Source organism: Salvelinus namaycush, unplaced genomic scaffold, assembly GCF_016432855.1.
Source record: "Salvelinus namaycush isolate Seneca unplaced genomic scaffold, SaNama_1.0 Scaffold1259, whole genome shotgun sequence".
Taxonomy (NCBI): Eukaryota; Metazoa; Chordata; class Actinopteri; order Salmoniformes; family Salmonidae; genus Salvelinus; species Salvelinus namaycush.
In genome coordinates, this window is record NW_024057963.1 from 45,001 (window position 1) to 62,500 (window position 17,500).

The following is a 17,500-nucleotide window of genomic DNA, read 5'->3' on the forward strand; positions in this document are numbered from 1 at the left end:
TGTTCCTGTCTTATCTGTGTTTATGAAAGGTTTACGTCAGCCCTCTGTCCTTGGGTATGTGTGTGTCTCAGTTTCTCGTGATATGCAGTACCAGGCACCACTTTTCTTATCAGTCTTTATGAAAAGGCCTGTGTCAGCCATCTGTCTCTGGGTGTGTGAGAAACCCTGCTTAGAAAGAAGTTAGTTATAACAATGTAATAGCAATATGCTTGTGTTATTTTCAAATGGTATTTATTACAAATCCCTCTCTTCACGTCTCCAAAGAGACGTGACATAAACTAGGTAAAAGTAAGAAAAGCAAAAGTAAACAACCAGGGAAACTTTCTCAGAGAGAAAGTTTTATTTCCCTCTCTTCACGTCTCCAAAGAGACGTGACATAAACTAGGTAAAAGCAAGAAAAGCAAAAGTAAACAACCAGGGAAACTTTCTCAGAGAGAAAGTTTTGATTCCCTCTCTTCACGTCTCACAAGAGACGTGACATAAACTAGGTAAAAGTAAGAAAAGCAAAAGTAAACAACCAGGGAAACTTTCTCAGAGAGAAAGTTTTATTTCCCTCTCTTCACGTCTCCAAAGAGACGTGACATAAACTAGGTAAAAGTAAGAAAAGCAAAAGTAAACAACCAGGGAAACTTTCTCAGAGAGAAAGTTTTATTCCCCCTCTTCACGTCTCACAAGAGACGTGACAAAAGCTATGAATGGCGTTTAATTAGTCATCAGTCCAATAGCCTGGCTCAGCATCCTCCAGGGCAAGCATAGGAAACATCTGTCCCTTCTCTGCCTGGTTGGGATCAATAGCAGTAGTTATGATCCTAGTGGTCAGCGTTCGAATACATGGAATGCAGCAGCATCCACAAAGCACCAGTATCGCAGTGAAGACAGATATAGATACCAGTATGGAGGAAACAAGCATCTTATATTTCCCAAACGCATCCATCCAAGAGTCCCACATAGAGGTGTCAACCCCGGAGTGGTGCTTCATCTTCTCATTAAGTGTACGAAGACCCTCTAAGGCAACAGTAAGACTACCATCAGTTGCTGTGTTATTGGGAATGAAAGTACAACATTGCTCCCCGAACATGGCACAAACACCTCCGCGTTCAGCCAACAACATATCCACCGCGATTCTATTTTGGAATGCCATCAGGGATGTAGCTGCCAATTGTCCATGGACCGCCTCGAAACCTTGTTGAGTCCAATTACCTAATTTTTTAACCAAAAAACGAGAAAATGTTAAACCCTCAGGTCCATCCCTCTATACAACCTGTACCAGGTGGGCTCGTCGCCACCCGGGAACTTCAAACCTTCACAACAGGGAGGACAAACATCACTTTTTATTCATTCGACAACCTCTACTACAGCAAACCAAGGGTCCTCCTCTGTCAGGCCCACTCTCCTGCGAAAGCTTGATTCCGTATCAGCCTCTCCAACTGGAGCATCAAGCAACGGCATCATACCAGAGGTCCTTGCCCCATCTGTAACAGACTTCTTCAAACAAGGTATGATACAGGTAGCACAGCACATGAGCATAAGAAAAACAACAACTAGAGTCAGAAATCCAGTAACCATCATTGTAGTGCCAGTATCCATCATTGTAGTGCACTTACCAAACCAACCACCCAGCCAGGGGAACAGTCCACTCTCCTCCACACCTGCAAGACCCTCCATCCCCACCGATAACCTTGCCAACCCACTCAGAGCTTTTTGAAATGCTCCCATCCGGACTAGTATTGTTAGGGACAAACGTGCAACACTGTTCTCCAATCATTTTACATACACCTCCCTGGTTGGCCAGTATCATGTCTAGTGCTAGCCTATTCTGTCTAGCAGTTCGAGAGGTGGCATCCAATTGTTCAGCCATCCCCCTAAGTGCAGTGTGGGTGTAGTTGACAAATCATTGTTGATTATATTAAAGATAATTGATCCAGGCATTTTGTTTAGTATCACCAATAGCTGGGCCAATGGTGGGCATCAGATGCCACAGACCATCATTTCTGTTTAATGTCTGGTATTCGTGGGGGACCCCTATTGGGACCCCAACAGGTTGGTGTGGATGTTATCTGTACCCTCGGACCAAGGAGCGTCACGGTTCTGCCGTCTCCTGGGTTGGTTCCGAGCCTCTGTGTCATGTGCAGCTCTCAGAAGTTGATTAGCTGTAACCTCAATAATAGGCAATGGTGTTATCAGACTGGCCAAAGCACATGTGCCCTGACAATCTCCTTTCAAAATGGGGTCAATCGCCTGGCAGGTCCACACATCCACCATACATCAGCAACACCTCCAGTTAATAGTGGCATTGGTGATGCAGGTAGCAGTAGGGAGCCTCCCATAGTCTATACCCCTACCTGTACCAGTGTTACAGCTGTAATATCCCCCATATGCCTTAACCCCCCATGGTGTCTTCTGGGGAGGGACTTCTGGGAACACAAGACTCAGAGTTTTACACAGGGTTGAATTTGGCTTAAACTTTCCAATATGCACATCCAACCTTCCCCATTACTTAGGGCAAATGGGTGAGCAGCCAGAATAGGTCTGGCATGTCCACATACGACACAGTCCTTTCTATTTATTGTTTTGCAGGCCAACCACATATTCTCCCTTTCCTCATATCCAGTTTCAGTCCCCAATTGTTCACTATCTGAGATGTCTTTTACATTTATTACCTGTCCCAGATTGGAGAGCTTAGGTGGTGGTGTGGGACTTGGTCTTGAAGTGGTGGAGGAGGCCGGCTGAATCCCTGGTCCGTTGGAACTGGTGGTGGTTCTGGCAGCACTGTGATGGTAACATCCCCATCGTATCCTAAACAGACAGCTCAGGACCAGAAGCAGTCCTGTAAAGCCCCATCCTCTCCCAGAGAACACATCATCAGCTAGAGATCAAGCAACACTTTCACTTCTATGAACGTACACAGTGAGGAAAGGTCGGGGTCAGGGAATTCTTCATTAAGGAGTTGACCCCTGAGCTTTATTAGCAACAGTTCTTCTCCTTAACTCTGTGATCATTCGGCAGTGTCAGTGTGTCTCACCCTCCAAGTGCGATATGCCCCCAGGTCGAGTGAATCACCTTCTCCTTTAATTCATCTGTAACGCATAAAATCCTGGACATATAGGTTTGGTTAACCACCAGTTTCTCATTTGTTTTATCTGATTATATATTTAACTTCTATACCTATTTGTTAGCTATAATTATTATTATTATTATTTTTTTTATTTTTTATAATTAGTTTATTATCCAATAGGCCCCATCCTATCCTAGACCACAATGTACCCATCCCCCTCTTGATACCTGGCTCTAGCCAGGTAACAACCTTACCTATTCTAAATAATGACTTAGGTAAGAATAGTAAAATATTCTTATGTTCTACATTATCATGTAGGAGCGCCCCTTTCATGTCTCCATTCAGTAACTGTTATCTACCCATTCTGTTATCCATGTCCTGGCGCCCCTTCCGAAACTCCCCTCTCTGCTCTCAAACCTTCAAGGTCTCAGCAGTGTAGGGAGGGCCTGTCTGTCCGCCCTTTCCCTTATCTGTCTGTAACAACTGTTTTGTTTCCAAATTTTAACTAAATGTCTCACTGTTTGGCTTCATCTAAACTCATGTATTTTTAGAAAAACATGTCTATGGTGGCAATTTCTAGAGTCCTTACATATTAATTTACCTCAAAACCAGTATACCAAATGACCACAAATGCTTTATCTACATGACCATCCCCCGAAGCTGATCAGACTTCAAGAGACAGCCATGATGCAGGTCAAAGGTTACAACACCCCCTTACATTCGTGTTCCATACCATGTCTAGACCTATTAAAGAACCCCTTATCTTTAAAAATTAAACATTTCCTTGTCTAATTAAAACTCAGAAAATAAAACTCTGAATATTCCATATATGAGTGTGCCCCTTTAAGATACCTTGTCTCTGGGAACATGTAAATCCCCTTAACCCAAACGTTTACTACAAACAAAACATAATTACATAGTTATACCTGTCACAAGAATTTAAAACATGGCCAAGAGGATTAAGTCCTCACCACATTAAAGCTCAGGCTTGGACTTAGGTACCGAGCGGCGACCAGTTAAAAAATAGTTATTAACCTGACCCGGATTTGCCAATACAGCACGAGCTCCCGAATGATCAAGCTCAGTTTAATTCCGATGCTACCTAGAAGGGTGTCCGAGGCGTGTACGAGGTTGCCAACAACTTACATCTTCAACTTACACTAACTTCTAGTCCCGGACACTGATACAAACTTGAACAGACACTTCAATCTTATGGATACTCCTAGTTCTAGCAACTAGCCCCATTTCTAAGATGTGTCATTACTTCTCACTTATCTTACGGATACTCCTAGTTGCAACTAGCCCCGTTTCTAAGATATATCAGAATAAATGGCAGATATCTTTACACAAGTGCCTTCACATGTAAATACTTTATACCCTGCCATTGGACCTTGTGACTTGTTGTACATCAAGAGCGGGCATATGACCTCCCTCTCTTGGTGTACCACACATCTATCTTAGCCTTCAAAGTCTGATTGGCCCTCCCACGAGGTCTTGAGATTGGGGCCTGTACATTTATATTGTTCCTTTCCCCCTGCCCTGTCCTGTATTTTTTGTTCTAGGTATTCATTGAACTCTAGTTTTGGGCCATTAGCGGCTGCCATGGTAAATTTCAGGATCAGGTTTGACTATCTTAGTGCACTTAGCCCGTCACTGGCCGAGGCCAGCAATGTATTCTCGGTGCTGACACCGACTTATCTCTGGTGCCCCACACTCGTACACAAAGAATTATTTACAGCAGTTATTACTGTTAAACAGATTTTGTTAATCGAGTTGTTATATATTTTCCCAGAAGGTATCAGAATCGCCCTTCTGGAACAATATATCTACGAACTCAAGCGCTGCTAAAATAATTATCAATTCAATTATAGGAATTATTTTGCAAAAGTTATCAGCGTTTTTCAGTTTTTCGAGTTGTTATATATTTTCCCAGAAGGTATCAGAATCGCCCTTCGGGAACAATATATCAACGAACTCAAGCGCTGCTTAAATAATTATCAATTCAATTATATGAATTATTTTGCAAAAGTTATCAGCGTTTTTCAGTTTTTCGAGTTGTTATATATTTTCCCAGAAGGTATCAGAATCGCCCTTCTGGAACAATATATCTACGAACTCAAGCGCTGCTAAAATGATTATCAATTCAATTGTAGGAATTATTTTGCAAAAGTTATCAGCGCATTTCAGTTTTTCGAGTTGTTATATATTTTCCCAGAAGGTATCAGAATCGCCCTTCGGGAACAATATATCTACGAACTCAAGCGCTGCTAAAATGATTATCAATTCAATTGTAGGAATTATTTTGCAAAAGTTATCAGCGCATTTCAGTTTTTCGAGTTGTTATATATTTTCCCAGAAGGTATCAGAATCGCCCTTCGGGAACAATATATACACGAACTCAAGCGCTGCTAAAATAATTATCAATTCAACTGTAGGAATTATGGAAATACCAACATCACAATAGAGGAAAAATACAAGTCAGTTTTCAGCTCGGCGGCTGCACCACGGGCCAAAAGAAAACTCAGCTGTCCTCCCAAAAGTTATCAACTAGTGAGTCTCGTGAAAAGGCCAATCTTACACAACATTTCAAATTAACATTTCCACATTTAGTTTTAACACATTGATCGCAGGTTAAGTTCTTCACAGTGCATTTAGTTAAGTGCCACGTCAACCATTTGTCCGACTATCTGAACTTGTATTTTTGTTTTATTTTGTTGATTCCCCCTAGGTAACTTCCAAGTGTTTTAACCAATCAAATGTTGTTAAGTCTGGGGAACCTTTTCTAGACTTGGATTCTCACGGAATTCTCACTCAACCCGACTGTCTGAATCTTTTTATCAAGTCAGTTACAATTATCTTCTACCCGACTATGTGGATTTATCACAACACCCATTTACTTAGATTCTCACGGCTTCTACCCGACTATATGAATCTGAGTCTCACGGCTTCTACCCGACTATGTGACTCTCTATATCTCAGATATCTTTACATGTTTACTTTTACATTTACAATAGACATTTATCATAAATTTGACAGTAACCCATACTCAACCTCAGTACTTCTGATCTTTAATTTGGATTTTCCTAATATACAATATGCAGATTTTTGATTTAACAGGTTTCTGCTTACCTTTGTTTTGTAGGCCTTATAGATCAGTTTCCTGAGGTGAGCTAGATTCCCGGCTGCTCCTTCGACAGGTCACCCTTCCTTTCTGATCCGTCTCTCACTTGTCTCTTTTCTCTATCAACTTTTTATGGACCGAATTCAGAGAAGAAAACCATCCTCTGCTACCAATTTGTTGATAAAACATGTTTACTGGAGAACTGAGACGAAGTAGAGACTCTGGACAGGGTGGATGAGGTTTAATTAAATGCAATTTATTCAGAGGTAAAGATATCTGAAATAGCGTGCACGGACCCTTTCATCAAGCTCAAATGGAACTATCCGAAAGAAGCCCAGATAACAGAGTGCATATACATTTTATACAGTACAGAAAGTAGGTTGAGTCTGGAAGTTCTGGTCCTCTGGTTGGTTCTGATGAGTTGGGCGAGGTCTCCTTCAGGCCAGTATCACTGTCCCATTGGCTCTGAGTAGAGTTCTTTGTCTTCAGAAATGTTCAGCTAAAACAGGAGATTAGGTGTGTGCGTAGATGTTCCTATTTTGACATTTCTGTGTGTCTCTGTAAAATGTTCAGACTGAAGAGGAGTTTTTGTGTGTGCGAAGATGTTCCTGTCTTATCTGTGTTTATGAAAGGTTTACGTCAGCCCTCTGTCCTTGGGTATGTGTGTGTCTCAGTTTCTCGTGATATGCAGTACCAGGCACCACTTTTCTTATCAGTCTTTATGAAAAGGCCTGTGTCAGCCATCTGTCTCTGGGTGTGTGAGAAACCCTGCTTAGAAAGAAGTTAGTTATAACAATGTAATAGCAATATGCTTGTGTTATTTTCAAATGGTATTTATTACACCGGTCAAGTCGCTTCGTGTTTCCCGGTCAAGTCGCTTCGTGTTTCCCGGTTAAGTCGCTTCGTGTTTCCCGGTCAAGTCGCTTCGTGTTTCCCGGTCAAGTCGCTTCGTGTTTCCCGGTCAAGTCGCTTCGTGTTTCCCGGTCAAGTCGCTTCGTGTTTCCCGGTCAAGTCGCTTCGTGTTTCCCGGTCAAGTCGCTTCGTGTTTCCCGGTCAAGTCGCTTCGTGTTTCCCGGTCAAGTCTCTTAGTGTTTCACGGTCAAGTCTCTCAGTGTTTCGCGGTCAAGTCGCTCAGTGTTTCACGGTCAAGTCGCTCAGTGTTTCGCGGTCAAGTCGCTCAGTGTTTCGCGGTCAAGTCGCTCAGTGTTTCGCGGTCAAGTCGCTCAGTGTTTCGCGGTCAAGTCGCTCAGTGTTTCGCGGTCAAGTCGCTCAGTGTTTCGCGGTCAAGTCGCTTAGTGTTTCGCGGTCAAGTCGCTCAGTGTTTCGCGGTCAAGTCGCTCAGTGTTTCGCGGTCAAGTCGCTCAGTGTTTCGCGGTCAAGTCGCTCAGTGTTTCGCGGTCAAGTCGCTCAGTGTTTCGCGGTCAAGTCGCTTCGTGTTTCGCGGTCAAGTCGCTCAGTGTTTCGCGGTCAAGTCTCTTAGTGTTTCGCGGTCAAGTCTCTTAGTGTGTCGCGGTCAAGTCGCTTCGTGTTTCGCGGTCAAGTCGCGTCGTGTTTCGCGGTCAAGTCGCTTCGTGTTTCACGGTCAAGTCGCTTCGTGTTTCACGGTCAAGTCTCTTAGTGTTTCACGGTCAAGTCGCTCAGTGTTTCACGGTCAAGACGCTCAGTGTTTCACGGTCAAGACGCTCAGTGTTTCACGGTCAAGTCTCTCAGTGTTTCGCGGTCAAGTCTCTCAGTGTTTCGCGGTCAAGTCTCTCAGTGTTTCGCGGTCAAGTCTCTTAGTGTTTCGCGGTCAAGTCTCTTAGTGTTTCGCGGTCAAGTCTCTTAGTGTTTCGAGGTCAAGTCGCTTAGTGTTTCGCGGTCAAGTCGCTTAGTGTTTCACGGTCAAGTCGCTTAGTGTTTCCCGGTCAAGTCGCTTAGTGCTTCGCGGTCAAGTCGCTCAGTGTTTCGCGGTCAAGTCTCTTAGTGTTTCACGGTCAAGTCGCTTAGTGTTTCACGGTCAAGTCTCTCAGTGTTTCACGGTCAAGTCTCTTAGTGTTTCACGGTCAAGTCGCTTAGTGTTTCACGGTCAAGTCGCTTAGTGTTTCGCGGTCAAGTCGCTTAGTGTTTCGCGGTCAAGTCGCTCAGTGTTTCGCGGTCAAGTCTCTTAGTGTTTCATGGTCAAGTCTCTTAGTGTTTCATGGTCAAGTTGCTTAGTGTTTCGCGGTCAAGCCGCTTAGTGTTTCATGGTCAAGTCTCTTAGTGTTTCACGGTCAAGTCTCTCAGTGTTTCGCGGTCAAGTCGCTCAGTGTTTCGCGGTCAAGTCGCTCAGTGTTTCGCGGTCAAGTCGCTTAGAGTGTCACGGTCAAGTCTCTTAGTGTTTCCCGGTCAAGTCGCTTCGTGTTTCCCGGTCAAGTCGCTTCGTGTTTCCCGGTCAAGTCGCTTCGTGTTTCCCGGTCCAGTCGCTTCGTGTTTCCCGGTCCAGTCGCTTCGTGTTTCCCGGTCAAGTCGCTTCGTGTTTCCCGGTCAAGTCGCTTCGTGTTTCCCGGTCAAGTCGCTTCGTGTTTCCCGGTCAAGTCGCTTCGTGTTTCCCGGTCCAGTCGCTTCGTGTTTCCCGGTCAAGTTGCTTCGTGTTTCCCGGTCAAGTCTCTTAGTGTTTCACGGTCAAGTCGCTTCGTGTTTCCCGGTCCAGTCGCTTCGTGTTTCCCGGTCAAGTCGCTTCGTGTTTCCCGGTCCAGTCGCTTCGTGTTTCCCGGTCAAGTCGCTTCGTGTTTCACGGTGTACCAGCACCACAGTAATTTATCAACCTCATGATACTTATGATACCAACATTTCAGAATACCCTGGTACTGTTTTATATGATACTACCAATCTAAAGAAGCAGCTGACTCCTGTTATAAAGTAATTTTGTTAATAAATTCACTTAAAATGGTTTAAGCAAAAACATCTGTCTTTTTGTATGCACCGGTCCAATAATGTCCACTTCACCTTCATGCCATCTCCCCTGTGGCAGCTGTCACTCACAGCTGTAATCAGCCACATCACCTTCCAGCCACATCACCTTCCAGCCACATCACCTTCCAGCCACATCACCTTCCAGCCACATCACCTTCCTGCCACATCACCTTGACGGCCAAACCCGGACGATGCTGGGCCAATTGTTCGCTGCCCTATGGGACTCACAATCACGGCCGGTTATGATACAGCCTGGATTCGAACCAGGGTGTCGGTTGTGACTCCTCAAGCACTGAGATGCAGTGCCTTAGACCGCTGCGCCACTCAGGAGTTCCTGCTGCGCCACTCAGGAGGGCTGTGACAGCTGAGTCCCTGTGTGTGTCTTGGTCTTGTACCTGGTGCTTCCCTAAAAGCCCCTCAGGGCCCCTGATGCAGGGTGAACCAGAGTTCAGCTCCTGGGTTCAGCAGGCCGGTTCATATGTCTCTGAGGAATCTCTTGACCTCTACCAAACGTAGAGTTCTCCAAGACATTTCAGGTCTAGAAGAGGTTAAGGTTTTTAGGTGATCATGCAGTGTCTTAACCTGACTCTGTTTTGATTTCATTTATTCCCACTGTAAAGCCCTTTATATAAAGGTTCACTTATCCCCTGACAGAATACATATCGCTTCTGTAGGCTTGTCAGTGACAGTAGGTGATGGTGGTCATTGACTGTTACTGTCTTCTGTTCCAGTGTTTGCCAGCTCAGAGCCTGTGCCAGGATTCCAGGGAGACACTTTACAGCTGGCATTCATCGACCTCCGACAGGTAAGCAGTATACCTCTCATCCGACGGCCAACTGTTTCCCTGTCCTGTGACCCAACACAACCTCTCCTCTGACCCAACACAACCTCTCCTGTGACCCAACACAACCTCTCCTGTGACCCAACACCACCTCTCCTGTGACCCAACACAACCTCTCCTGTGACCCAACACAACCTCTCCTGTGACCCAACACAACCTCTCCTCTGACCCAACACAACCTCTCCTGTGACCCAACACAACCTCTCCTGTGACCCAACACAACCTCTCCTCTGACCGACTGGTCCCCTCTCCTGTGACCCAACACGACCTCTCCTCTGACCGACTGGTCCCCTCTCCTGTGACCCAACACGACCTCTCCTCTGACCGACTGGTCCCCTCTCCTGTGACCCAACACGACCTCTCCTCTGACCGACTGGTCCCCTCTCCTGTGACCCAACACGACCTCTCCTCTGACCGACTGGTCCCCTCTCCTGTGACCCAACACGACCTCTCCTCTGACCGACTGGTCCCCTCTCCTGTGACCCAACACGACCTCTCCTCTGACCGACTGGTCCCCTCTCCTGTGACCCAACACGACCTCTCCTCTGACCGACTGGTCCCCTCTCCTGTGACCCAACACGACCTCTCCTCTGACCGACTGGTCCCCTCTCCTGTGACCCAACACGACCTCTCCTCTGACCGACTGGTCCCCTCTCCTGTGACCCAACACGACCTCTCCTCTGACCGACTGGTCCCCTCTCCTGTGACCCAACACGACCTCTCCTCTGACCGACTGGTCCCCTCTCCTGTGACCCAACACGACCTCTCCTCTGACCGACTGGTCCCCTCTCCTGTGACCCAACACGACCTCTCCTCTGAACGACTGGTCCCCTCTCCTGTGACCCAACACGACCTCTCCTCTGACCGACTGGTCCCCTCTCCTGTGACCCAACACGACCTCTCCTCTGACCGACTGGTCCCCTCTCCTGTGACCCAACACGACCTCTCCTCTGACCGACTGGTCCCCTCTCCTGTGACCCAACACGACCTCTCCTCTGACCGACTGGTCCCCTCTCCTGTGACCCAACACGACCTCTCCTCTGACCGACTGGTCCCCTCTCCTCTGACCCAGTAGCACACTGTCCCTGTAGGTCAGGATTAGCCCGACATTACCCTGACTCCAAGCCAACTGTTCTGGATCCATTAAGCCATCACCAGCTCTGCTAACAGCTCTCTCTTACTCTCTATGTGACCTGGTTAATCTGGGCCTCAGGTCAGGAATGGGTTAGTACTGTTACAGCAGGTTGAGGTTACACAGAGGGGAACCAGCATGTCCCCTCTGGGAGGGAGGGAGGGAGGGAGGGAGGGAGAGAGAGGGAGAGAATCTTACCGTCTGCAAACATTTGGTTTGTCTTAGCAAGTTGTGGCTGAAATCAATTGTGTTAGCCAGCTAACATACTCATAAAGCACCCTGGGATCACTCACTACTCATAAAGCACCCTGGGATCACTCACTACTCATAAAGCACCCTGGGATCACTCACTACTCATAAAGCACCCTGGGATCACTACTCACTACTCATAAAGCACCCTGGGATCACTACTCACTACTCATAAAGCACCCTGGGATCACTCACTACTCATAAAGCACCCTGGGATCACTCACTACTCATAAAGCATCCTGTGATCACTCACTACTCATAAAGCACCCTGGGATCACTCACTACTCATAAAGCATCCTGGGATCACTACTCATAAAGCACCCTGGGATCACTCACTACTCATAAAGCACCCTGGGATCACTCACTACTCATAAAGCACCCTGGGATCACTCACTACTCATAAAGCACCCTGGGATCACTACTCACTACTCATAAAGCATCCTGGGATCACTCACTACTCATAAAGCACCCTGGGATCACTCACTACTCATAAAGCATCCTGGGATCACTCACTACTCATAAAGCACCATGGGATCACTCACTACTCATAAAGCACCCTGGGATCACTCACTACTCATAAAGCACCCTGGGATCACTCACTACTCATAAAGCACCCTGGGATCACTCACTACTCATAAAGCACCCTGGGATCACTCACTACTCATAAAGCACCCTGGGATCACTCACTACTCATAAAGCACCCTGGGATCACTCACTACTCATAAAGCACCCTGGGATCACTCACTACTCATAAAGCACCCTGGGATCACTCACTACTCATAAAGCACCATGGGATCACTCACTACTCATAAAGCACCCTGGGATCACTCACTACTCATAAAGCACCCTGGGATCACTCACTACTCATAAAGCACCCTGGGATCACTCACTACTCATAAAGCATCCTGGGATCACTACTCATAAAGCACCCTGGGATCACTACTCACTACTCATAAAGCACCCTGGGATCACTACTCACTACTCATAAAGCACCCTGGGATCACTCACTACTCATAAAGCAGCCTGGGATCACTCACTACTCATAAAGCATCCTGGGATCACTCACTACTCATAAAGCACCATGGGATCACTCACTACTCATAAAGCACCCTGGGATCACTCACTACTCATAAAGCACCCTGGTATCACTCACTACTCATAAAGCACCCTGGTATCACTCACTACTCATAAAGCACCCTGGGATCACTCACTACTCATAAAGCACCCTGGGATCACTCACTACTCATAAAGCACCCTGGGATCACTCACTACTCATAAAGCATCCTGGGATCACTACTCACTACTCATAAAGCACCCTGGGATCACTACTCACTACTCATAAAGCATCCTGGGATCACTACTCATAAAGCACCCTGGGATCACTACTCACTACTCATAAAGCAGCCTGGGATCACTCACTACTCATAAAGCATCCTGGGATCACTCACTACTCATAAAGCACCATGGGATCACTCACTACTCATAAAGCACCCTGGGATCACTCACTACTCATAAAGCACCCTGGTATCACTCACTACTCATAAAGCACCCTGGTATCACTCACTACTCATAAAGCACCCTGGGATCACTCACTACTCATAAAGCACCCTGGGATCACTCACTACTCATAAAGCACCCTGGGATCACTCACTACTCATAAAGCATCCTGGGATCACTACTCACTACTCATAAAGCACCCTGGGATCACTACTCACTACTCATAATCCACCCTGGGATCACTACTCACTACTCATAATCCACCCTGGGATCACTACTCACTACTCATAATCCACCCTGGGATCACTACTCACTACTCATAATCCACCCTGGGATCACTACTCACTACTCATAAAGCACCCTGGGATCACTACTCACTACTCATAAAGCACCCTGGGATCACTACTCACTACTCATAAAGCACCCTGGGATCACTACTCACTACTCATAATCCACCCTGGGATCACTCACTACTCATAAAGCACCCTGGGATCACTCACTACTCATAAAGCACCCTGGGATCACTCACTACTCATAAAGCACCCTGGGATCACTACTCACTACTCATAAAGCACCCTGGGATCACTACTCACTACTCATAATCCACCCTGGGATCACTCACTACTCATAAAGCACCCTGGGATCACTCACTACTCATAAAGCACCCTGGGATCACTACTCACTACTCATAATCCACCCTGGGATCACTCACTACTCATAAAGCACCCTGGGATCACTCACTAATCATAAAGCACATTTACAGCTCCTGTATCAGGCCAGATCTGGTGCGTCTGCAGAGAGCTCCTGTATCAGGCCAGATCTGGTGCGTCTGTAGAGAGCTCCTGTATCAGGCCAGATCTGTCTTTAGGCCAGGGAGGGTTGACCTCCGATGAGGAGAGACATCCCAACGTCTCTCTGCTAATTACTGCATGGCACTAATGGGCGCCTGCTTACTTGATGTTTTACATATGAAACAATCTAAAATATTAGTGAGGTGTGGGAGTCCCTAAAGGAGAATCCTCAAGGCCTGGTGACCTGTGGTGACCTGTGGTGACCTGGAAGTTGAACCCTAATGCATAGTGCATGTTACCGTTCATTCACCATGCCTCATTCCACTGGATAAGATCCTTGGATACGATGTGAAGATGAGACCCTACAATCACAAACACTTGTCTCTCAATATGCATTCTACCGTGCGCCACATTGTCATGCTCAGACCACGTTCTTGTGAGGATGAGAGTGTGGAGAACACATAAACAGTTTGGGATCCTTCCATTCTACTCTGCTGATTGGGTCAGGGAGGGGAGAAGAGACCTGGGAACAGTTTGGGATCCTTCCATTCTACTCTGCTGATTGGGTCAGGGAGGGGAGAAGAGACCTGGGAACAGTTTGGGATCCTTCCATTCTACTCTGCTGATTGGGTCAGGGAGGGGAGAAGAGACCTGGGGACAGTTTGAGATCCTTCCATTCTACTCTGCTGATTGGGTCAGGGAGGGGAGAAGAGACCTGGGAACAGTTTGGGATCCTTCCATTCTACTCTGCTGATTGGGTCAGGGAGGGGAGAAGAGACCTGGGAACAGTTTGGGATCCTTCCATTCTACTCTGCTGATTGGGTCAGGGAGGGGAGAAGAGACCTGGGGACAGTTTGGGATCCTTCCATTCTACTCTGCTGATTGGGTCAGGGAGGGGAGAAGAGACCTGGGAACAGTTTGGGATCCTTCCATTCTACTCTGCTGATTGGGTCAGGGAGGGGAGAAGAGACCTGGGAACAGTTTGGGATCCTTCCATTCTACTCTGCTGATTGGGTCAGGGAGGGGAGAAGAGACCTGGGAACAGTTTGGGATCCTTCCATTCTACTCTGCTGATTGGGTCAGGGAGGGGAGAAGAGACCTGGGGACAGTTTGGGATCCTTCCATTCTACTCTGATCAGAACAGGAGTGGTCCATTCTACTCTGATCAGAACAGGAGTGGTCCATTCTACTCTGATCAGAACAGGAGTGGTCCATTCTACTCTGATCAGAACAGGAGTGGTCCATTCTACTCTGATCAGAACAGGAGTGGTCCATTCTACTCTGATCAGAACAGGAGTGGTCCATTCTACTCTGATCAGAACAGGAGTGGTCCATTCTACTCTGATCAGAACAGGAGTGGTCCATTCTACTCTGATCAGAACAGGAGTGGTCCATTCTACTCTGATCAGAACAGGAGTGGTCCATTCTACTCTGAGCAGAACAGGAGCGGTCCATTCTACTCTGATCAGAACAGGAGTGGTCCATATCTCTGAATAGCACCTCACTACCCAGAACCCTCCTAGTAGGTGTGAATGGCAGTAGTTCTAAGCCTCTGGCTCTATAGACCCCTTCATAAAATCCACCCAGCAGCTTCCCAGTCCACTCCCATTAGCATACACTGAGAGGGGCTTTCAGTCTTTACAGCATCAGTCTCCCAGCTCCTCTTCCTGTTGAATGAGAGGCACTAGGTGGTGCAGAGGCCATGAAGTCACTTGACGGTCTAGGGGAGAGTTACGAGACAATTGAAAGCTGGCCATTGATCCAGGACAGCCCTTTTAACCTCCCTTCCAAAAGTTGGCACCCTACACTGGGCAATGTCCCCAATCACTGTCCTGAGATATTTATTTAGACCAGAGGAAAGAGTGCCTCCTACTGGCCCTCCAACACCACTTCCAGCAGCATCTGGTCTCCCATCCAGGGACCGACCAGGACCAACCCTGCTTAGCTTCAGAGGCCAGAGTCCCTCCTACTGGCCCTCCAGCAGCATCTGGTCTCCCATCCAGGGACCGACCAGGACCAACCCTGCTTAGCTTCAGAGGCCAGAGTCCCTCCTACTGGCCCTCCAGCAGCATCTGGTCTCCCATCCAGGGACCGACCAGGACCAACCCTGCTTAGCTTCAGAGGCCAGAGTCCCTCCTACTGGCCCTCCAGCACCATCTGGTCTCCCATCCAGGGACCGACCAGGACCAACCCTGCTTAGCTTCAGAGGCCAGAGTGCCTCCTACTGGCCCTCCACCACCATCTGTTCTCCCATCCAGGGCCCGACCAGGACCAACCCTGCTTAGCTTCAGAGGCCAGAGTCCCTCCTACTGGCCCTCCAGCAGCATCTGGTCTCCCATCCAGGGACCGACCAGGACCAACCCTGCTTAGCTTCAGAGGCCAGAGTCCCTCCTACTGGCCCTCCAGCAGCATCTGGTCTCCCATCCAGGGACCGACCAGGACCAACCCTGCTTAGCTTCAGAGGCCAGAGTCCCTCCTACTGGCCCTCCAGCACCATCTGGTCTCCCATCCAGGGACCGACCAGGACCAACCCTGCTTAGCTTCAGAGGCCAGAGTGCCTCCTACTGGCCCTCCACCACCATCTGTTCTCCCATCCAGGGCCCGACCAGGACCAACCCTGCTTAGCTTCAGAGGCCAGAGTGCCTCCTACTGGCCCTCCACCACCATCTGGTCTCCCATCCAGGGCCCGACCAGGACCAACCCTGCTTAGCTTCAGAGGCCAGCCAGCAGTGGGCTGCAGGGTGCTATACCGCTGTCTTTTTCCTCACTAACTCCCAGAATAATGTCCTCTCTGTGTGTTGATTCAGCTGCTGGACCTGTTCATGGTGTGGGACTGGTCTACGTACCTGGCTGACTACGGACAGCCCACCTCCAAGTACCTCCGGGTCAACCCCTCTACTGCACTAGCACTTTTGGAAAAGTGAGTACTGCCGTTTCTACTGTCTCCACTCAATGTGTAGTCAGTTCTACTGTCTCTACTCAATGTGTAGTCAGTTCTACTGTCTCTACTCAATGTGTAGTCAGTTCTACTGTCTCTACTCAATGTGTAGTCAGTTCTACTGTCTCTACTCAATGTGTAGTCAGTTCTACTGTCTCTACTCAATGTGTAGTCAGTTCTACTGTCTCTACTCAATGTGTAGTCAGTTCTACTGTCTCTACTCAATGTGTAGTCAGTTTGTAGTTCTACTGTCTCTACTCAATGTGTAGTCAGTTCTACTGTCTTTACTCAATGTGTAGTCAGTTCTACTGCCTTTACTCAATGTGTAGTCAGTTCTACTGTCTCCACTCAATGTGTAGTCAGTTCTACTGTCTTTACTCAATGTATAGTCAGTTCTACTGTCTTTACTCAATGTATAGTCAGTTCTACTGTCTCTACTCAATGTGTAGTCAGTTTGTAGTTCTACTGTCTCTACTCAATGTGTAGTCAGTTTGTAGTTCTACTGTCTCTACTCAATGTGTAGTCAGTTTGTAGTTCTACTGTCTCTACTCAATGTGTAGTCAGTTTGTAGTTCTACTGTCTCTACTCAATGTGTAGTCAGTTTGTAGTTCTACTGTCTTTACTCAATGTGTAGTCAGTTCTACTGTCTCCACTCAATGTGTAGTCAGTTCTACTGTCTCTACTCAATGTGTAGTCAGTTTGTAGTTCTACTGTCTTTATTCAATGTGTAGTCAGTTTGTAGTTCTACTGTCCTGGTTAGACCGAACTTAGTCAGACTGTCTTCTCTAACCCGCTAGAGTGCTTAGTCTGGCCTGTATCTGTTATCTACATATTCACTAGTAGACCTCTTAGTCTGTATCTGTTATCTACATATTCACTACTAGACCTCTTAGTCTGTATCTGTTATCTACATATTCACTACTAGACCTCTTAGTCTGTATCTGT

At 47.2% G+C, this 17,500-nt stretch overlaps 1 protein-coding gene across 1 annotated transcript in view; it reads left to right on the forward strand.

The window, feature by feature from the left end:
• The window catches only part of LOC120036232 (exocyst complex component 6), a gene marked incomplete at its 5' end in the record, with an annotated part of 59,596 nt that overhangs the window by 40,292 nt on the left and 1,804 nt on the right, over window positions 1-17,500 (forward strand). The window contains 2 exons of the mRNA XM_038982712.1: window positions 9,839-9,912; window positions 16,425-16,537. Of these exons, the coding sequence (XP_038838640.1) occupies window positions 9,839-9,912; window positions 16,425-16,537 (187 nt within the window). The remainder of the gene's footprint in view (window positions 1-9,838; window positions 9,913-16,424; window positions 16,538-17,500) is intronic.